General features: G+C 43.4%; 1 protein-coding gene across 1 annotated transcript in view; it reads right to left on the bottom strand.

The window, feature by feature from the left end:
* CORO2A (coronin 2A) overlaps positions 1 to 23,018 on the bottom strand; it is a 425,741-nt gene that overhangs the window by 37,387 nt on the left and 365,336 nt on the right. The window contains exons 7-10 of the mRNA XM_075604517.1: positions 11,671 to 11,775; positions 9,571 to 9,667; positions 6,819 to 6,931; positions 1,313 to 1,403 (exon numbers count right to left, since the gene is read on the bottom strand). Of these exons, the coding sequence (XP_075460632.1) occupies positions 1,313 to 1,403; positions 6,819 to 6,931; positions 9,571 to 9,667; positions 11,671 to 11,775 (406 nt within the window). The remainder of the gene's footprint in view (positions 1 to 1,312; positions 1,404 to 6,818; positions 6,932 to 9,570; positions 9,668 to 11,670; positions 11,776 to 23,018) is intronic.

Here is a 23,018-nt window from a genome sequence, read left to right as displayed (position 1 = left end):
ATGCAACAATTTAATACAGGGAGGTGACTAGAACGCGGTACAAGACATATTTATGGACAGAAACGGCTATAAGAAGGGTACTTCACCCTCAAATATACAAACAAAAAACATGTCAAAAATAAAAGACGCCCTAGGCCTAGTTGATGCATGGAGGACCTTCAACCCCACAGAAAAAGAATATTCCTTTTATTCTAGTGTTCACGCGACCTTTTCAAGAATTGATCGTTTCCTAACTAGCGAAGGGTTACTAAACTAGATATCAAAAGTAGATATTGGAGAAATAATAATCCTTTTATTTACTATCTTTGTTTACTCATTACCTTCTTTTACATTATCCTTACTGGCCATAGCTCACAGGCTGACACACATGGTGTGTCTATTACAATATTTAGAGACACTTATATACAGCGTATCCCCAGTCACACACCTCTACAATAATTTTTTTTGGAGCACTGGATTGTTTGGACTGCTCTGTGGTCTGAATTTCTATACAGGCCTGATTGATGTAGGTGGGGGGGCGGACAGCCCAATTGATGTAGGTGGGGGGGGGGCGGATGGCCCGATTGAGGTGGGGGGGGGGCGGTGGATGGCCCGATTGAGGTGGGGGGGGTGGGGGCGGCAGATGGCCCGATGGGGGGAGGGTAGATGGATGGCCCGATTGGAGGGGGGGTTGACAGATGGCCCTGAAGGGGCCTGTCGCAGACAGAGGTGCGGAAGGGGGAGGAGTGAAAGCGCTGATGAGAGGACGGAAAGTATTGCTGAGAGGAGGGAAGGCACTGCTTTTTTTTTTCTCCAGCGCGAGCGGGGGAAATTAAACATCAGCGCGAGCAGGGAAAAATTAAAAAAAAAATACGTGTGCTGCTTGGGCGAATAGGAGCTCGCCCCGGTGTTAAATCCGCGTGCAGATGTATAGGTTGTCGAACACTGTATATATATATATATATATATATATATATATATATATATATATATATATATATATATATATATATATATATATATATATATATATATATATTGGAGTTGCAACAAAGAGCCCCTAGTAACTAGTTTTCTGTCAGACCTTGATTCTTTGGAAAAGGAAGGCAATACCCCTTTTCATTTCCACACTATTCCTCCATATGCATATCTTCAAACATATTTTTGACGTTATATCTGGCAGCTTTGACCAATCTCATGCCTTTTCTTTGTCTTCATGCTGATAAAAGCTCAGGTAATTAGGAGGTGCATTATATCTTAAGTAGTATGCAAAAAAAGAAACTATGTGATTTGATAATGGCAAGACAAGTCTTTCAAGGTATCCCTCTCTGACCTCTATTAATTCCGCTCAGCCATTCATGTGCAGTGAGTGCTGGCTGGGTTCCAGTTGTCATTGGGTAAATGTCGTCCTGGTACGATTCTGACTGCAAAACACAAAAGGAAAGAGTTCTAGAATTAGGACCATGTCAGTTTTTCCAATAGCTGCTTTTCTTGGAAAGCACAACATTTGAAAAAGACCTAATAAATAGGAATATACTTAACAAAACAACAACAAAAAACAGATATTACAGACTTCTTACAAAAGAAAAATCCAAGATTAGAACTATAAAACACGATAAACAAAAATTCAAACAAAGTCTAAGTTGATAGTAGATCCACTTTTCTCTAACCATCTATGTATGATATTCAGTTTTGAGTAGATAAGGTCATTTTATATTAAAAAACAAACTGAGCATTAGACCACACGCAGCCATGGCTGGTACAGACTGCCTCTATGCCTCCTGTCATGTAAGTCCTGATTGCTACGGGCTTTGGCAGTCTATCATAAGGGCATTCACCCCCCCCCCCCCCCTCATGCTGATTCTCTGAGTGACAGAGGAGGTGGTGCCACAAGGGTCTGTGCATAACAAATCATGGTACAGACCTTGTGCCCTCCCCTTCTGTTGCATCAGAGAGTAAGTCTACCAGAGAGCCAAAGGTCTGGGGACCCAGATCAATCCTCATGCATTCGCTGTACTGCTAGCAGTGGCTGCCACCAATAAATCATCCCTTTTTATATACCCCTGCCTGAGCTCTTAGTCTATTGGGTAGGGGTATGGATGGAATCTGCCAGAGTTGGTGACTGACTCTGGAAATCCTGGAGCCCACTGGAGCTGGAGGTGCTGACACCCTGAGTGAACATTGGAGTGTGTTCCAATTGGAGGCGCGGTTGAGATAGCAGAAACATGCCAGGCTTTAAGGACTTTTACAGCAGTGCAGTTTAGAGGACTTTGCTTGGCATCTGATAGTAAAGAGGCCGTGCCCCTGATGCACCACAGGGACCTCGGTCACCATCCGTGTTAAGGAAGGGGGGAGTCTGTCCCTGAAGCAACACCAGGGAGGGGGCTGCCTAAGCCCTTACCAGAGAGACTTTGTTGGAGCAAACCCTGAGGGCAAGTTACCAGGGAGCATGGATACCCTTCATCGTAGTCCAAGACAGGGACAGGACAACTCTTACCACGCACCGTGAGGACCCCTGTGTACCTGTGCAAGTTGGGGCGCACACCGAGGGTATGGTACCGGGGAGTGTGTACCCTACATCCTATTTTTGAGCAGGGGCCAGGGCATTTACAGTGTACCATGAGGACCCTTGGGTACCTATGCCATCCAATTGTGTTTCTGGGATGGGACATTTCAGGCTCTGGGGACCCCGTACACCATGCACGAGGTACTGTGCTATTGGGGGCGTACCCAGTGGGAAAATTATCCACCGCACCCTATGGACTGGCCATAGACACTGCTAGACCCCGGTCACCGGCCATGCCCACTCATGTCCCTGCCCAAGCCACCTACGTTCAGGACGATATCCCGATCTCTGCTGCGACCCCTGTCCAGGCCACTGCCATTGATTCTACCACCTCCACCTTTGTGCTTTCACAGTTCCCATGTGATGTGTCCCCTGGGTTAGCCCCTTATTTGGGGGATTGGTCTTTTGGGAGGGGGGAGTAGATCTGATGATTAAGAGGGAGAACTACCAGCACCCATTCATAAATCTGTATCTAAGTCACCAGGGTCTTTCAGGGAATCGTCCAGATCACAATCTCAGCAATCTAATACCTCTGGAGTATCTTCCCAGGTATGTACCAGGCCAAGTAGCCCAAGGCCTGACTCTTTGTCTGGGGAACCCCTTATGTGGTGGGACCCTATGTTCCATGGCTATGTCACCAGCATGGATAAAACCAGGTTCTTGTTGGTAGATGGACCCATCGTGGATCACTGGTGGAGGGAATGCCGCTACTTCCCAGAAGATACAGCTGAAGCCATCCATCAATGGCTGGGAGAAATTAATGTAGGTGTCAGGATACCCAAGGGCCCCTCTATTCTATACCAGGAGGTGAACCCTAATGATCCTAGGTTTTGGGTCTTACCTGGCCAGGGAGCTTGCCGCAAGATACTAAAGCTAGCCGAGCTAACAGGGCAATAAGAAACCGGTACGTCAGTCTCACTGCTATGATTTCCCTTATGTCACATAACCAATCATGCAAGAAATAGATGACAACCAGCATGATTGGCTCAAGTTGGCCGTCACTGATTACCTTAAATCTAAAATGAGTGATAATGAATTCTTTAAGAATTCCCTTATATGTTCCATCATGAGAGAATGGCTTATAGGGACATGTATATTCATGGATAGGGTAGAAGTCCGACAACAAGCTGGTGCCCCTAAGCTATATTCTGTGTGGGTGAAGGATTTTGAGGGACGGGCGATCCAAAAGCCTGATCCCAAATATTACAAGTAGTGCCCCCATACTCTTTATGTTGGAAGAGTTAGATTAATCATTCAGTGGATGATTTAGGTCCCTGCTGTCCGTGTATGTATTCTGGTTATGTTATACCATCATATGTATAGAGCCGAAGAATAGGAGAAAAACAGCGCACTGCCAGGGAGCCAGGTGGTGAAAAGTAAAAAGAATGTGTGAATCTGTCCTGCGCTTCAGTGTGCAGTGTGGCAGTCTGAAATCGTGTCAGACACTGAGACAGCGCATGAGGGAGCTCCGCTTAGCCAGGGGGAGAATGCGGTGCTAGCCCTTGTGTGTTCCACGAATAAAGTTTTTTGAAGATCCCAGCAGCCTCTCTGAGTCAGACATGCGCAGTTGCGCCCGAATCCTCCATTGTTTCCGGTGAAAAGTAAAATCCTATTTATTCAGTACAAAAACAGTAAAAACATCACCCCAGGAGGGGTGTCCTGATTTTTAGTATTCAGTATTTAGTATTTGGATTAATGTAACTAGTGACTGGTCTCTGGCTTGTACAAGGCAATAAGTTCACCTACCTCAATATCAATAAGTGATTAGTTTTATCACATATGGAGGTTTGTTATATGAAAAAATAAATGAAGTCATCAGAATTGATACATTGTCGTTAAATGTGTTCATCACTCTGGGAGGATGAACATAATTGGTATAGAGCAGAACAATATACTTATTCAGTAATTCTGCTGTGATGTTTTTATTTTTATTTTGTTGTGCTGCTTTAATAATTTCTCCTGTTGTTTTTAGATGGCTGTAACATGAACAGGAGATTGGTATAATATGTATTGTATTACTATGTATGTGTGAGGTCTGGGTACAGTGACCAGTTGTGATGTCACCCTGTATCTACATGCATATTTTTTCTAGGATTATTAAATTGTTTAGGAACGGGGCATGCATGTTTGCAGGGGGGCTATGACAGATGGGGCAGTGTTGTCCTCGAAGGGCCCTGGGCCAATCACGGAGGGAATGACGGGTCAGTGGGATGCACTTCTCAGCCGGTGTGTTCATTTGGCTGGGGTGCGGCGCATGGACCAATCATCCATCAGGAGGTGTGTCCTGGGGGGTGGGGACACACGGCGAACTGTCATTCAACTGGGGATATGCTAGCTCTATTATTGCTCTCTGGAGTGCGTGCTCTGACGGAGAGGGGGGGGGGCGTTTTCACTCATCAGATCCTATGGTATATGGATGGATGTAGTGGCGCCTCTCATAACGTCATGCGCATGCGCAATAGAGGGGTGTGTCAATCACCCATGATTGTTTAGGGCTCTGAGAGGTGTATATAAGCGATCTAGGTTGCCCCAGGCCTCATAATCCTTGATAAAGGACTTGATTGTCCGAAAAGCATAGGAGGATCTTGTTCCCCTCCTGGGGTGATGTTTTTACTGTTTTTGTACAGAATAAATAGGATTTTACTTTTCACCACCTGACTCCCTGGCAGTGCACTCTTTTTCTCCTATTCTTCGGCTCTGGATTTCTACTTGGATGGCTGGCACGCATATTGGACTACCAGAGACTGCAGGAGTGGGTAAGATTATCTACATTATTCATTATGACCAACCATGGATGAGTACCTTTACCTTGATCACCCCTATGAGGCTACTGTGAGGTGATTTATGCATGATTATGTTCCCTCCGCCACTAGTGATCTTGGTGCATTTTGGTGACTCACAGGTCATTTGAACACATACCCACTCCGGTACACAGTCCCATATGGAGTCCTTCAAAGTTTATTGATTGATAAGTTCCTCAGCGGTTGGAGCACCCATTTCCCCCATACCTATACACTCCATCATATGTGTAACCTGTATTGCATTGCAGGCTCCAGAGTGATGGATAATGCATCAAATTCACTCCAGTGAGGTCATGGAATTTTCCACCCGGGGGAGAGTGTAGCCATGGCTGGTCCAGTCTGCCTCTCTGCCTCCTGTCATGTAAGTCCTGATAGCTATATGCTGTGGCAGGCTATCCTAGGGGCATTGACTTCCCCCCTCATGCTGACTCTCTGATTGACAGAAGAGGTGGTGCCACAAGGGTCTGTGTATAACCAATCATGGTACAGACCTTGTGCCCTCCCCTTCTGGTGCATCAGAGAGGAAGTGCTAAATTATAAGAGTTCAGCTCCCACCCTCCTGGGGTGAGGAAGCAAGCTCTTCCCGGTACGGCATGAGACATGCAGTCAGTCCCTCGTGGGCTGACTGAGCAAGAAAGATTATAGGCCTCAAGTCTACCAGAGAGCCAAAGCATCACACACAAGCCTCAATGCTTTTCATTTTATGAAAAGAAATACAGTAGAAGCAATCCAGGGCTGCTAGAATCATGTGATACTTTAAAAGTATATATATTTGTAACTTCTGTGTGGATTTATATGATTGCTAGGACAGCAAGACATGTTGTGCCGTTCCAGCAGCTGATCGAAGTCATGGCTCTTCAATTTTATTGTATTGTATGTCTTTATTTATACAGCAAAAAACACTTGAGAAAGACCCCTTTTTGGTGGTTGAAACGTTGTGCATTTGATTAATAAATTATTTAAATCCGTAGAGCCCTGAACCCTCCGTTTTTTATTTATATAGCGCCATTAATTTACATAGCGCTTCACAGTAGTAATACACGTGGTAATCAAATAATTAACAGATAATATAAATAATACAGTAGGTCATGGGAATAAATGCTTCAGACATAAAATATTAAGGAAAAGGAGTCCCTGCTCCGAGAAGCTTACAGTTTAATTGATAGGTAGGGAGAACATACAGAGACAGTAGGAGGGAATTCTGGTAAATGCGTCTGCAGGGGGCCAAGCTATATGTATCATGTGTCCAGTATAATCCACAGTGCTATTCAATTCAAGATCATGTGATCACTTTAACCATGGTCACATGAACCTGGTGGCCCTAGGCATTTTGCTAATGCAAAGGTTTAAAAAAAGCTTTTTGTCAGGTTTAGTAGCACTATTTTGTTATTGCAAAAAAAGTTGCTTGTAAATTGTAGAATTAAAGTTACACGGATTTTTTTTTTTAAAAAGACTGAATACTGTTATCTTACCCGTCTGGGCACAATCATAGAAATAGGCTCCATAAAACTTTTTATTGTGACCAGTTTGTAGAATCTAAATACTTCACAAGATGAGACATCTAGACCCCTCTTTGGCATAACACCTATAAAACAGAAATAAATTACACATACAGGTATTGACTATCGCGTGATAATGCAATAGATAAAATTATATAATCTTAACTGGTTGAAGTTTTAATTTTGAATGTTTTCTCTAACTTTATTTAAATTTTAATAATTACATTTTTATCCATAAATATTATTTAGTCAGTAGTGATATAGTTTACTGGGTCACCAAGAGAGATCTGACGGTATCATCTGTCAGTTTCAAACAGTAACTGAGATTTAAGGTTTCTCAAACAATCAGATTACAATAGCTTCCCATGAGTGAAAACTGGCTCGCAGTGAGTATTGACAAAGACACATATTGTGTCCAAGGAAGATTATTGTGCAACCTTCTTTAAATTAAAGGAGTCTAGCCATGTCACCAGTTATGAGCCGTAGAATGAGTAGATTAATCTTCACATGGTGTCCTACCAACACCATAACTTCACAGCTTTCTCCAGCTCATGATGTATTTTTTACAATGTAATCTACTGTAGGACATTATATATTATTTGTAATTAATAACGTAGCACTAATATCAAATGGTTAAGAATCCAGTTTTTATAGCACTAGTACCATCAATGTGGCTGTGTGAGTACCTTTTTTTCTTTTTCCTTATTACATCCTAATTAAGCCTAGGAGGTGAACTTCTCACTTAGTCCTGTACTGTAGCCCTAAATAGGTTGTTTATTTCATGGTGAAAAAACAGAGTAGATATGACATGAATATTCTACCCTGGACTCATTTTCATTTAAAATCTATAAATATTGGGTAGCCCCCTCTAGGAGGTAACTGTTTAAGGTAACTGTTTGGGCTCACTCAAGCTGTGCCCCTCCCCAACATGTGATGTATGATGTCAATGTAAGCCGCTCCCTTATGTTCTAGAAGCAGGTTCTTCAAAGTTCTGATTGAGGTCCTCACTCTGAATCCTGTAAATAGGTTTGTGTGTTTAGTAATATGTATTAAGATGTGTCCCATCATCCTTTATTGTTTTCAAGTTAGCAACGTACCCTACTCAGATAGCATCTCTTAAGAGAATGGGGACCTTAAGTTGTGGGAGAGGTATACCACTTGTCCTGGTCTCATAGGGTTGCTCTACCACTGCTTGATCACCACTATCCTCTCTGGGTTGCCGACACTGCAGCCTGTATTTATATACAAACTGTCCATCAAGCGGGTTTTCAGTGCATCATAACCTCCCTACAAGTGGTTCCAACTATATCCTTTCTGATTGGCCCACAAGTTATGCACTTCTCCTGAATAGGAGTGAGAACAACCAGTGGCTGAAGTCCAGAATACACCCTACAAAGGAAAAAGAACGCTGTGACGTTCGAAACGCGTTGGATGGGTCTTTTGTCACATTAAAGTGCCCTTTTAATCATTTTGTGTCCTGGGTTCTTCCTACTCCGTTTGTGCTGGTGCGCTTTTTGGTCTCCTTTTTCCCCTGTATTGCATTGAGTAGCTGCACAGCCTGCCTGCCTGCCCTACCAGGATGTGAGTATCTGTATATTTTTCAGGGGAACCTGCCAATGAGATTGATGGTGAGTGGGTTGCACCACACACTACCTGTCTTCAGGAGGATAGTACCCATTATATGATACAATAGGTACTATTTAATTGTTAGTACCCTGGTATAGTGGTCTGGCTTATTATCATTTTGAGATATACCTGCATTTGAGCGCTTCAGCTATTTTCCATACACCCTACAAAGGCCTGAGGGACAGAGCACTGCCAAGGTATACACTGGCGACACACTTTATTCGAGCTCGGCTAGTCCCACGAATTCGGGTATACCCGGGTGTATTGAGGTTTGTGACTGTTTTCTGCCGAGTGCATTGAGGTATTTTCCAGGCAGGGATTGAAGCATTTTATTCCCGCTGGCTGCAATACTGCACAGTATATATATATACTGCATTACAATTCATGAATTTATGCCATCTGGTAGACACGCGAAGCATTGCAGCCTATTAAATCCTAATCATTATCATTTAACAGATCAGCCGCCCGTCAGCCAGGCATGAACCCAGGCTGGGAAGGCAAACGCAACGGGGCTTGTCAGAGGTGAGGAGCGGCGCATTCCAGGTATCTGCCAGGTACATACTGGGTATTTGCTCGAATAAAGTGTGTCGGTGCAGTACAGTTATTCTGATCTGACCGCCTTTAGAGCTGTGTAAGGAGGGTTACTTTATATTTTTTGGTGGGGCGTAGAACGAAGTTCGAAGACCAATGTCAGCAAATTGTAACTGTGGGGAATTAATGTCGAAGACGGGTAAATTTGATTTTTTAGAGACAGTCGCCACATGTGACTGTCTCTAAACCAATCAAATTGCGCGGCCCGCCCCCATAGTGACGTCACTGGCCTTGTCGCCAGCGACGTCGCTAAAAGCCTAATTATATCTTTCGTTGACGGCGATGGGTGACATCATCGGTCACGTTGCCAGCACTATAAGTGCGGCCTTACAGAGGTCTCGCGTGATCCCCGGCATTTCATTTAAATGCTTTGGTGAAGAGTGCGGGGCCTCTGTAAGCGAAGCGCCCTCCCCCCCACCAGTTTGCACACTCCTGACACATGCAGCCAGCAATAGGTCAAGACTGAATGACTATTATTGCATACATGAAATAAACATGAATAACTCACCAATTCCTTTTTGAGGCAAATGGGATCGGTATTCATTTAAGTAGTGTAAGTAAGGCTTCAGGGGGCTGACTTCATAATATCGGATGTTCCCATCTCCCTACAGAAAAAAAGGAAGGAAACAATATTTTCTATAGTATTTATTTCACAATAAGTCTACCTCACTTTCATTAATAAAAATAGTTCTCATATACATATGTGTGATCACAGTTGTATTGTTTTCTGTTGAAACAATGCTAAAGTATACCAACAAAACAGCAATATATTTATCAAAACAGGAATCCTATTGAAAGCAATTGTTTGTCCTTTGATTAGTCTGGTGCAATTCTTTTGCACTGATATAACTCTATTTTTATACTGGGAGACTTTAGTAAATAACCCACAATAACTATACACAGGTTGCTGTTACATATAAGCTTCTGAGTGCGCAGTAGGTCAATAATAATTAAAAAAAAAAAATCGTATAGGGCATGTCTCCCAATGGGACATAAAGCACTCCATAATAGAAATGTGCATAGAATGTTACAGGCACAGGCCCTGCCCTGATAAGTTTACAATCTAGGTTTGATGCATGAGTTACAGGGAGATAAGGGACTTGCCCAAGGTCATTGACACTGGGAATAGGGTTGCCAGGTCGCTTCTCAAAAAATATTGGACACAATGGCGAAAGGTGCGACATGCACGCACGCACGCAAACTTCTCCGCTCCATGCTGTTTCCTCCTCTCCTTGGCCCAGGGCTCCTGACCCCTCCTTCTTATTGGCTGCTTCTGGGTAAGGCTGCCCAGCCCCCCTAGCAACAGCCCTGTTCTTTCCATGCTCAGGGAAATCCCGCACCCCCAAAGCTGGTTAGGTCACTATGTCCAGAGAGGAAATACCGGACACATACATGTCCAGTATTACCTCTAATTTTTTACTGGACAGTGTGTCCAAATACAGGACAGTCCAGTTCAATACTGGACACCTGGCAACCCTGCAACTGAACCGCATGTCCCTGCTTCAATGTCAACATCATTGTTTTCAGTCAGTGCCTTTACTCAATGAGCCACACCATTATACACTCCATTTTAATTTCTATTTTTCATCCACTTGGCTGTTAAAATTGAGATTAGGACAGATTATTTTTGGACACACCCAAAAAGTAATTCACCAACAGTATGCTCCCACCTCCTGTGGGCTTCATTATAAAACAACTAACAAGACTTTAACATTAAGTTGAGATCACAGACTCTTATTTCACAGGTACCTTTAAGATATATAGCGTTAAACCTATTAAATACTGCTCAAATATCCAGTCTTAATTTATGAGTAGTTTTCAGGCTTCCTTTCGGCTCAGTTACAGTATGGCAATATATTTATTTTTGCGACATTTATTCTTTAATGTTTATTGCTATTAAAATATTTTTAAAAAATGCTGTATGGTGCTCAGAAACATAGATCAAAAGCTGCAATAAAGTCCTTCAACAGAATAATTCCATGTGTAGAGATCCTAGGGGTACCAGGAGCATTAAACCAAACCAAATTCCTGTGGGATATGACACCTATTTCCACTATGACACGATGGCCTGGATGGAGTTCCACTATTGTAAGTAACAACTCCCACTAGCTAGTGTCCAGTCAGATATATCGCTGTGGAACAATAAGGTGTAAGGTGTAAGAGTAATGTTACTCACGGCTGGGTGGTCTTCCTGGTATACCTCCTCCGGTAGGTGCATCCGGTCTTCCAATGGTCACAGCAAACAATATAGGAAGGTTGGAGCACAACTGAAAACAGGGTGGAAAAAACAATCTGCAAGAGAGTGTGTGTCCCAAAAAAGGTTTAATGGATCAAACCATAAACATACAGTGAGCCCACGGGCCCCCACCAACGCGTTTCGAGCAACGCTCTTTATCAAGGTGCATCTCACCGTGGGCTCACTGTATGTTTATGGTTTGATCCATTAAACCTTTTTTGGGACACACACTCTCTTGCAGATTGTTTTTTCCACCCTGTTTTCAGTTGTGCTCCAACCTTCCTATATTGTTTGTTTGTTTATTAAAATATTTGACCACTTTAAAACGGCAGATGTGGATACTGTAAGTGTACACAGCACACGGAAGCTTACCTTTCCCACCATGTACAGCATGTTTGTGTCTGTGTCATGAAAAGGGAAGAGCAGACCTGAGGAACCGTCCAAATCCTCTTGATGTAAAGGCACAGATAAATCATCCTGCATTTATAAATAGAAAATACAAATCAGTTCACAATAGATATATTTACGAAGCAGTGACAATCCAAAAGACGCCTTCTGTCTTCTGGAATAGTACTGCTTAGTAAACACAGGCCGATAGTTAATTGAAAAAATTTAGCATGGACGGTGGACAATTTTTGAAGAGTCAATCCTTGAACTTTGGCACAAATCAAAACATCCACTCTCTTTTTCCAAGCTGTAGGATCTCTGCTCTATATATGTGATGCATTTTTATTGCCTAGCAGAGACATTTCCCTCTTGGGTTACATGTGGCCAACTATTCTTTTTGCGTGTGAATTAAGTTTTAGAAAGCAATTGATATCCTCCCTATATCCTTACACCAAGTGGATAGATTTTATGGGGTAACACACAATACTTATTTATTAGTATACATTGTTGATGTAAAGTATTGTGTTCAGTCACTCTTTCATTGTTATGATGTGACAAAATGGAGATACATGTGTGTACATACCTTCTAATTGTACATATTAATCAGGTACTGTGCCTGTTTTTTTATGTCCTTAATTAATTAAAACTACTTCTGCCCATGTGAAAGCCAAAGAGTGCTGCACTGTCTCGCCCATTGGTTGAAGCTTCAGCTATTTACAGCAGTTTAAAGATCAATGACTGACTTAATAAACAATCAACAGGTTATATGTAATGTATTACTTCTATTCTATACATATACAAATAAAATTTACATATAATGAGGGTCACAGACACATTTTCCTGGGGCCAGGACTAGAGTTTTGAAGGGGCACCCCCCCTCCATTTCGGCAACCAAATAAGCAGCCCCCCCTTTCACACCTCCTTGCGAGCCCCCTCCTCTATCCCCCCTCCCAATGTATTGCTCTTTCTCCCCTCTTCTTCACGCTCTTCCCCCATCCCCTCACGTTTCTCACACTTTCCAGTTCCCTCACACTCATTCCCCCCTCCACACACAATCCACCTGACAATGCCACCCACCACCCAAAATACAATGCCACCCCCACAAAAAATACAATACTACCCGTGACAGAGTCACTGTCTGTGTACAAGCCAGAGAGAGGTGCAATCAGGGCCGGTTAATCAATTAGGCCAACTAGGCGGTCACTTAGGGCGGCAGAATTTGGGGGGCCGGCAGCCATTAGGTTTCTTAGTGAGGGGATTTCCCCCGATCTCCAGAGCAGGGCCATTGCTAAGGGCTGTGCAGTTTCCTCCATCTAGGGGGGGAAGAGAATGACAGAGGGAGGGGGGGTAGAGAGAATGACAGAGGGGGAGAAAGAATGACAGAGGGGGGAGGAAGATGACAGAGGGGTGTTTAACAGGGACTTATTCCTGTTTAAATAAAGCTGCCTCTAGTGGTTTGAGAAATCCAGCAGATAGCTGGTTAATTGCAGGTAGTCAATTAAGAAGCTCCACCTGGGTAATCAGAGGAGGGTAACTACCCCCACCCTCCCCGCCCCCTGCTGTGGACAGCCAGAGAGATTCATTAGCACAGTCAGAACTGTGCTGACAAAGGAGAGATGTCTTGAGCACAAAGGCTGTGCTGATAACAAGACACCCGGAGATCAGACCTATATTCCTAGAAAAAGAGGACCCAGGAACCTGCCAGAAGCTGGGCCCTCAAGGGTGCAACAGGACTGCAACTCCTACATCTGAAGTTTGTTTAGAGAAATTGGAGATGCCTGACCGACATACGACTTTCTTATACATTTGTCCCTGATAGCATGTTATGTGTTTTTGGCAGGGAACTGGCCTATCCAGCCATTCAGATAGTTAGGGCATGTACTGTTTATTTAGTCTCCAAAATGGAGTAGGCTTTCTTTTTGTATGCATTGCCTTCTTAAACGGACAGGCTGAATAAAGCAATGTTTTAATTTCCGCAAAACGTTTTCCTGGTCTGTCCAACTACACATGCCTCTTCGGCTAAGGCCCCACTGCACACGCCTGCACGATTGCCTTGCGTCCTGGCGGCGCATGCAAGACACTTCACTGTGATCTGCAGGGAGATGTTTTGGGTGCAGGGGGCGTGACCAAAACGGGTCAGGTGCGCATGGCCATAATGGGGGGCGTGGCCATGTCGGATATTTTCTGTTCAGCTTACCATTGTGCATTATCTCACCCTATTAAAACAGGAAGAAAGTGATTCTTTAATGTTGCCACCTTACACATGTGACAGCAAAGGACAGTCTGAATTAGAAAATCTTGAAAACGATCCAGCTCCTGAGTGCTCTTCAATTGACACTTTGACTCAGAGTTTAAGTGTAATTGTACCAAATCCAAGGGAAAGGAACCAAAGCACAATAAAGCAAAAGGAAAATATCTTAAACTCAACCATGGGCTCATATAAACCATACAAATGCGTTCACCAGGGCTGTACTGCTGCTTTTACAATACAACAAAATTTTACTTCATTACCAAGCTGTTGAGGAAGGATACACCCCCTTGCTGGCGATCTCCCCTCTTCATTGGCTCCCAGCCACACCACAATCCTGTTGTAGCCCCTGCTGGCTGACACGTCACAGTACGCAGTGAGCTAGGAAGCGAGGTGTCACCGGGGACAGCTAGGGAAGAGGTAAGGAGCTGGTGGGAGGCGCGCACGCAGCCGCGTGTGCCGCCGACTGCATCGGGTACCTAGCCTTACAGGGGGGAAGATAATGGCAGAGGAGCAGGGAAGATAATGACAGAGGGGGGGAGAGAATGACAGAGGGGGGGGGGGAGATAATTAGGGGTGGGAGAGAATGACCGAGAGAGAGGGGGGAGAGTTAAGTTGGGGCTGTAATTCATAAGTAAATGCAAACCATTTGGCTCAACTGGTACTTTCCTAAGTGAGCATACTGAATTTTTCAGAATAATATGCTAACTTCTAAAGCTTTATGTACCGTATTTCCTCGATTGTAAGACGCAGGTTTTTTCCCTTTTTCACGTGGCTGAAATAGGTCTGCGTGTTACAATCGAGGTACTGGAAAAAAAAAACAGCCAGGGGGCGCTGCTGGAGATGCCTGCCGGGTTTTCTGTGCAGCAAAAATGTCTGCGATCACGGCCCCCCTCGTGCAGAGAGATATGCTGCAGATGCCGGGTCTTAGCATAACAGCACAGTTATCACAGCCCCCCTCCTCCCCCTCTGTGCAGAGAGATCATGGCCGCCCCCCCTCCATGAGGTGCAGAGAGTTCAGTGGAGATCCCACGGACAGGGGTATGTCTTCACAGCAGCCCCCCTCCCCCTGTCAAATCTCTGTGTGAGCTGCACGTGCATAAGGACATCTGTGTGTGCATCTCTGTATCTGTGTGTGTGTGTGTGTGTGTGTGTGTGTGTGTTTGTGTGTATATCTGTGTGTGTGTATGTATATCTGTGTGTGTGTGTATCTGTCTGTCTCTGTGTGTGTCTGTCTGTCTCTGTATGTGTCTGTCTGTGTGTGTGTCTGTCTGTCTCTGTATGTGTCTGTCTCTGTATGTGTCTCTCTGTGTGTGTCTGTCTCTCTGTGTGTGTCTGTCAGTCTATCTCTGTGTGTGTGTGTGTGTGTGTGTGTATATCTGTGTGTGTGTATATCTGTGTGTGTGTGTGTGTGTATATCTGTGTGTGTGTGTCTGTCTGTCTCTGTGTGTCCTTCCATTCTCTCCCTCTCCCCATCCTTCCTATCTTTCCCCCCTTCCCTCCTATCTCTCTCTCCCCCTTCCCTCCTATCTCTCTCCCCCCTTCCCTCCTATCTCTCTCCCCCTTCCCTCCTCTCCCCCTCTCCCTCCTCTCCCCCTTCTCTCCTCTCCCCCCTTTGCTCCCCCCTTCCCTCCTATCCCTCCCTCTTCCCTCCTATCCCTCTCCCCCTTCCCTCTTATCCCTCTTCCCCCTTCCCTCCTATCCCTCTCCCCCTTCCCTCCTATCCCTCTCCCCCCTTCCCTCCTTTTCTCTCTCCCCCCATTCCCCTCTCTCTCTTCCCTCCCTCCATTCTCCCCCCATTCTCCCCCCCCTCTCCCTCCCTCCCCCTTCTGCCCCCCTCTCCGTCCCTCCCCCCTTCTCCCCCCTCTTTCCTCTCCTTCCACCACTCTCCATTCTCTCCCCCCCTTCGCCCTCTCTCTCTCCCCTCTCTCTCCCCCCCTCTCTCTCTCTCCCCCCAGAAAAAAATTCTGCACATTTAATATACTGTTTTTTCCCCCAATTTTTTTTATTAAATCAAGGGTGCGTCTTAGAATCGATGGCGTCTTAGAATCGAGGAAATAGGGTATTTCAATAGCTCAAATTGTGTTGAGGAAGGAGGATTGCAAATGCACTCAGGTTGTCTGCTTTATTGTTGGGGTTGGTGATAATTACTTTTGAAAGCCATACAAACATAGAAAATCGTAGCAAATAAAGCAGTTATACTTCTTGGCCTCAGCTCTTGCTAGCTGCCACAAGTCCCTCTCTACCAGGCCAAGCCTCTCCCGCCGACTTCCAGGTGGGCCCAGCTTACGGCGTGCACCAGAGGCCCAGCTTCGCAGAGAGGAAGGCATCTCTATCTTGGAGTGTCTGCATTAATAGACATTTGACAACTTTCAAAATTGCTGATTTCTTTCATAAGTAAATAAAGTTTGTGATTGCATTCTATTGAAAGATAAAAACAGGTTTCTGTATACTGTATGCTATGATTTTCTGTTTATATGGCTTTCCAAAATAACTATATCACCAACCCCAACAATAAAGCAACCTGAATCCATTTGCAATCCTCCTTCTCCAACACAATTTGAGCTATTGAAATATATAAAGCTTTAGAAGTTAGACAATTTTTCTGCAAAATTCAAAAAGCTAACTTAGGAAACTACCCGCTGAGACAAATGGTTTGCATTTACTTATGAATTATGGCCCTAACTTTCCACTCCAGCTCTTAACAGGGAAATCAATACACAGATAGTGATGACGATTTTTTGGGGGGGCGAATTTGGATCCACCTTTGATTGAGTGGATGAGAGAGAGTTCTAATTTTATTAGAAGTCGCCAGTTGTATATATATATCCCCTCAAACGTCCCTCCAAATAAACTAGGGAGACATGCCTGTGCTGAGAAAGGAGCACACCTGAGAGATATGCTAATGGAATACTGTATATAAAGTATATTTAAATAAGTCCCGTCCCACACTTTCTAAAATGATTTCCATACCAACTATGTAGAGTTCATAATAAGCCTAAGGCACCAAACTAATGATGACCTAGAATGGTGTCAGACCCAACAGGACTAGAACCCACAACCACAACCACTGCTTTTCTAGGCCACAACTCTGTGTGAGCTAAACCAGCTGATAGGGAGTATCACTGTTACATCCATTACAGTACATATTTGCGTATCTCTGGTGTGCTCCACAAGGAAACTGTCAATCAGAAAGTGGTCTGCTTTAAATGGAAGCCATGGGGAGGGAGCTACTACAGGTATATGCACTAATTTTGGTTCTACATGACAGATATGCACAAAAATGGCTAAGATATAAAAGAACAGGGACAAAAATATGCCCATCCAGCCATGGAGATTTACTGTAGGGCATGAGACAGAGGGCATCAGAGCTAGATTAAGAGGCTTATTCAGCCTCTCTGTCACCCTCACTGACCATGGGAAGCCCATTCCATAGCACTCTGCAGGCATCTCAATCGATGGGATCTGGAGAGAACAAGTTGGAATAAAACACCCAGGCCATATCCCGGGTGCTTTCTGGATCCATCAGAGGTGAACCGTCATCGGTTAGAAGGCAGGTGATATGCCTTCGGTTGCCCTTCTTTTTCTCCAGAGCGTAGAACAGACGCAACCCGTGATCCATCTGGAACTTCAAAAAGGAGTTGTTGAAGTGCCAATAGGTGGCCAAGGGCACTGATGGCATTAGCGTCACCGTCACGGACACACAGTTGTGTCCGTGAATCCAATCCGGATTTCCTTTGCAGCTGTTGCTGCTATAGTACTTGCTGGTGTACTGTTCATATTTCGTGAGTAGGATTTCAGTTTTAGAAGTGATTCCCTGTCAGTATATTTTTTATGGTTGATTGTTATCACTTTAATCATTTTTTCATTAAATGTATCAGTTTTTATTGTAGCTATTTTGTATTGGTTGTATGTTGTCAGTGATTGTTTGTTTTATCAGTTAGTTTTCCAGTGTTGCACTATGATTTGTCTTTTTTATCCCCACATGTCATGAGACATCAAACAAGCCATTTTTGGATTTCACTTGGATTGTGAGGTCTGGACTATCAGTGGTCAATCACTCAGGTGGGTCATTTTTATCAGCCAGCCTAGTCCTTTATTTAAAGTTTTTTTTAAATTATTTTTAGGATTTTTTCACTAAATATATTTACGCATCAGTGCTTTATATACACATTATTCTTTTTCACGTTCCGTGAACAGCGCCAACCTTAAGGCACTGGACCAGGCCTGCGAGATAAGGTGGCTAGATATATAAAGCTGGTCGATTTGGGAGTGGGACACCAGACCACACCACACCCTAACGTACGTGGAAGTATCTGATGCCCCTGGATGTTGTTCCCGCCAGACGTCGACTAAAGAGAAGTGGGCGATGAGCTCCTGCAAGGCTGACACAGAGAGGGAACACAACTCTGTCCTGATGTGTTCTAGAGCCCCGAGGTTGCAGTTGAAGTTATCCCTGAGTACCACACACATCTAGTAAATTGAATGTGTAGTCCAGATGCCGGACCTGGAGGTGGAGAAAAGAGCAGATCTGACAGGAAGGACTTGGAGAACAGGGTCACCACCAACATGATAATGAAGTGAGGTGGCTGAATAAGACTCTGCCTCACCACTCCAGGTGCCAGCTGGCTTCAGCCTCTAGAGTGGTATACAGTTATGTCCGGAAATAATTGGATACTGATAAAAGTTTTGTTATTTCGGCTGTGTACCAAAATAAATTCAAGTTACAGTTAAATAATGAATATGGGCTTAAAGTGCAGTCTATCAGCTTTAATTTGAGCGTATTCACATCCAAATTGGAGAAAGGGTTTAGGAATTACATCTCTTTAATATGTAGCCCCCTCTTTTTCAAGGGACCAAAATTAATTGGACAATTGACTTGAAAGCTGTTTCATGGACAGGTGTGGGCTATTCCTTTGTTATTTCATCATCAATGAAGCAGGTAAAAGGTCTGGAGTTGATTCCAGGTGTGGCATTCGCGTTTGGAAATTGTTGCTGTGAACCAACTACATGCGGTCAAAGGAGCTCTCAATGCAAGTGAAACAGGGCATCCTTAGGCTGCAAAAAAAAACAAAATCCATCAGAGAGATAGCAGGAACATTAGGAGTGGCCAAATCAACAGTTTGGTACATTCGGAGAAAAAAAGAACGCACTGTGAGCTCTGCAACACAAAAAGGCCTGGACGTCCATGGAAGACAACAGTGGTGGATGATCGTACTGTAGGATCCTTTCCATGCTAAAGAAAAACCCCTTCACAACATCCAGCCAAGTGAAGAACACTCTCCAGGAGGTATGCATATTATTATACAAGTCTACTATAAAGAGAAGATTTCACAAGAGCAAATACAGAGGGTTCACCACAAGGTGCAAACCATTCCAAAGCCTCAAGAATAGAAAGGCCAAATTAGACTTTTCCAAACAATATTTTAAAAAGCCAGCCCATTTCTGGAACAGCATTCTTTGGACAGATGAAACTAAGATCAACCTGTACCAGAATGATGGGACGAAAAAAGTATGGAGAAGGCTTGGAATGGCTCATGATCCAAAGCATACCACATCATCTGTAAAACACAGTGGAGGCAGTGTGATGGCATGGGCATACATGGCTTACAATAGCACTGGGTCACTAGTGTTTATTGATGATGTGACAGAAGACAGAAGCAGCCGGATGAATTCTGAAGTGTATAGGGATATATTGTCTGCTCAGATTCAGCTAAATTCAGCGAAGTTGATTGGACGGCGCTTCACTTTACAGATGGACAATGACCCAAAACATACTGCGAAAGCAATCCAGGAGATTTGTAAGGCAAAGAAGTGGAATAATCTGCAATGGCCAAGTCAATCACCTGATTGAGCATGCATTTCACTTGCTGAAGACAAAACTTAAGGCAGCAAAACCCACGAACAAACAACAACTGAAGACAGCCACAGTAAAGGCCTGGCAAAGCATCACAAAAGAGGAAACCCAGCGTTTGGTGATGTCCATGCGTTCCAGACTTCAAGCAGTCATTGCCTACAAAGGATTTGACAAAGTATTAAAAATGAACATTTTATTTATGATTGTGTTAATTTGTCCAATTACATTTGAGCCCCTGAAATAAGGGGACTGTGTATAAAAATGGTTGCAATTCCTAAACGTTTCATACAATATTTTTGTTCAACCACTTGAATTAAAGCTGAAAGTCTGCACTTCTATTGCACCTCGGTTGTTTCATTTCGAATCCATTGTGGGGGCGTACAGAGCCAAAATTCTGAAAATTGTGTCAGTGTCCAATTATTTCCAGCCCTAACTGTAGGTTTCCTGCAGGGAGACAGCCAGATATTAGGGAGGTTAATGCATGGCTAAGAAAGTGGTGCAGGAAGGAGGGTTTGGGTTTTTTAGAGCACTGGGACTCCTTTTCTGAGAGGTGCCATCTATATTCTAGGGGCGGATTGCACCTAAAAAAAAACCTGAAATGCATGCTTGCTAATGCAAGAAGCCTGGGGGGAGCATGAATTAATAGCTGCAAGGGAGCAGTATGATACACTGGTGACACACTTTATTCGAGCTCGGCTAGTCCCACGAATTCGGGTATACCCGGGTGTATTGAGGTTTGTGACTGTTTTCTGCCCGAGTGCATTGAGTTATTTTCCGGCAGGGATTGAAGCATTTTATTCCCGCTGGCTGCAATACTGCACAGTACATATATATATACTGCATTACAATTCATGAATTTATGCCATCTGGTAGACACGCGAAGCATTGCAGCCTATTAAATCCTAATCATTATCATTTAACAGATCAGCCGCCCGGCAGCCAGGCATGAACCCAGGCTGGGAAGGCAAATGCAACGGGGCTTGTCAGAGGTGAGGAGCGGCGCATTCCAGGTATCTGCCAGGTACATACCGGGTATTTGCTCGAATAAAGTGTGTCGGTGCAGTATCATAGGCATTACTGAAACATGGTGGGATGAAACTCATGACTCTGCAGTTAATTTAGAAAGATATTCACATTTTTGGAAGACTCGAGCAAATAGAAGAGGAGGTGGAGAATGTTTATATGTTAAACCGGATCTAAAGCCTATAATAAGGGAAGATGTTTATGAAGGGAAGGATGAAAATCCTTGTGGATAGAAATTAGCTGTGAAGGTAAAAGTATAAAGAAAATGTTTGTAGGGATATGCTATAAACCACCAAATATCGGTGAGATTTAGGAAGCTAAAATACTTTTGCAAATGGTGAAGACATCAAGACTGGGTCATGTTTGCATAATGGGTGATTTTAATTATCCAGACATAGACATGGGCAATGAGATTAGATTACAACAAAAGGAAGCAGGTTTTTGGGGTTGCTTAAAGACAATTATATGACCCAAATATGGAGGAACCAACCAGGAGAGGGGCAATACTGGATTTGGTAATATCAAACAATGTAGAAGTAATAACAAATATTCAAGTCCTGGAACATTTGGGTAACAGTGATCACAACATGGGCTCATTTGAAATAAATAATCAAAAAACAGATTACTTGGGTTCAACAAAGACCTTAAACTTTAGAAAAGCAGATTTTAATAAAATGGGGGCTAATCTACAAGTAATACATTGGGATGATGTTTTTGCAGGGAAAATGTAGAAGAAAAATGGGCAGTCTTTAAAACATTGTTAGAAAAGCACACTTAACAGTGTATACCCTTGGGTAATATGTTTAAAATAAATAAGTCAAAACCAAAGTGGCTAAATAAACAGGTAGGGGAGGAAATGGACAAGAAGAGGAAGACGTTTAGATTCTTTAAGTCAGAAGGGACGGAGATAATTCGTATCAGAATTTTAAGCATTGTAACAAAAATTGCAAAAGGGCAATTAAATTAGCAAAAATGGATAATGAAAAAAGGATTGCAATAGAAATCTAAATGCTATTTTAGGATGGGCTGTTATACTGTTGCGGTTTAGCTTAATCTAAAGCTTAACCGCAACTCTCTGTGCCTTTTTTTTTTGGCGGCGAACGTGGCCACGCGCCAGCCACATATCGTGGCCGCGTGCGGCCATTTTTCCGTTCAGCGCTAATGGCGCTGAACAATGGAAGCGCCTGCGGCGCCGGAAAAAAAAAAAGCCCGCATCTGCACGGGGTTTTAAAATACCCGCGGTGGCGGCCGCTTTAGACTCAGGGCAGCCGCCACGGTTGTATCCCTTCATTTCAGATCCACTAGCAAGAGATTCCAATGTTTTTTAAGGATCTGACTTATCCTATATTCTTGCTTACAGAATCCTGTGATAAACATTCCACTCTTTGGGCATTAAAAGTTGTTCTCTAGGGATATTCAAACTTTTTAAGATAGATTTATCAACAAGTTGTTGATCCTAACCCTTGTTTGCAAATCTCTTAGCTAGATTATCTATTTGTGCCTCAAAATCCGTAATTTTGGAACAGTTTTGTCGAACGCGTATCATCTGACCATAAGGAATATTATCCAACCACTGCCCCAAATGGTTGCTCTTACAATCTAAATAAGAGTTGACATCTACTGGCTTGAAAAAAGTTTTTGTGACAGGGTAAAATCTAAGAAATTGATCTCTTTTTGGTTATTTTCACCCTTCAATACGAGATTCCGGTCATTCTTATTAAGATAACCAATAAATCCATCAAGATCATCTTGCATTCCTGCCCAAATCATCAGGATATTGTCAATGTAGCGTCGATAGTATTTCAGATATTGACTAAATTTATTGGACTTCCAAATGAAGTCCAACTCCCATTTCCCCATGAAAAGCCCCGCATACTTGGGGGCAAAGCATGTCCCCATGGCCGTCCCAGTGGTCTGGAGATAGAAGTGATCTTCAAACAAAAAATAATTGTGGTGAAGAATAAAATCAATACTATCAATAACAAAGTGTTGTTGAACAAGTGATAATGAATTGTCAACGTGCAAAAAATGTGCAATGGCTTCTATCCCTTATGAGTGATTAATACAAGTATAAAGTGATGTGATGTCTAAAGTAACCAAAATAAAGTGCTCTTCCCAAGTGATCTCTTTCAGTGAATTTAATACATCAGTGCTATCTTTAAGAAAAGATGGAAGTACAGCGGTAAGGGTGCTAGAAATGTATCT

This window comes from Ascaphus truei, chromosome 1, assembly GCF_040206685.1.
Source record: "Ascaphus truei isolate aAscTru1 chromosome 1, aAscTru1.hap1, whole genome shotgun sequence".
In the NCBI taxonomy this organism is placed as follows: Eukaryota; Metazoa; Chordata; class Amphibia; order Anura; family Ascaphidae; genus Ascaphus; species Ascaphus truei.
This window is presented reverse-complemented; position numbering and strand designations above follow the sequence as displayed.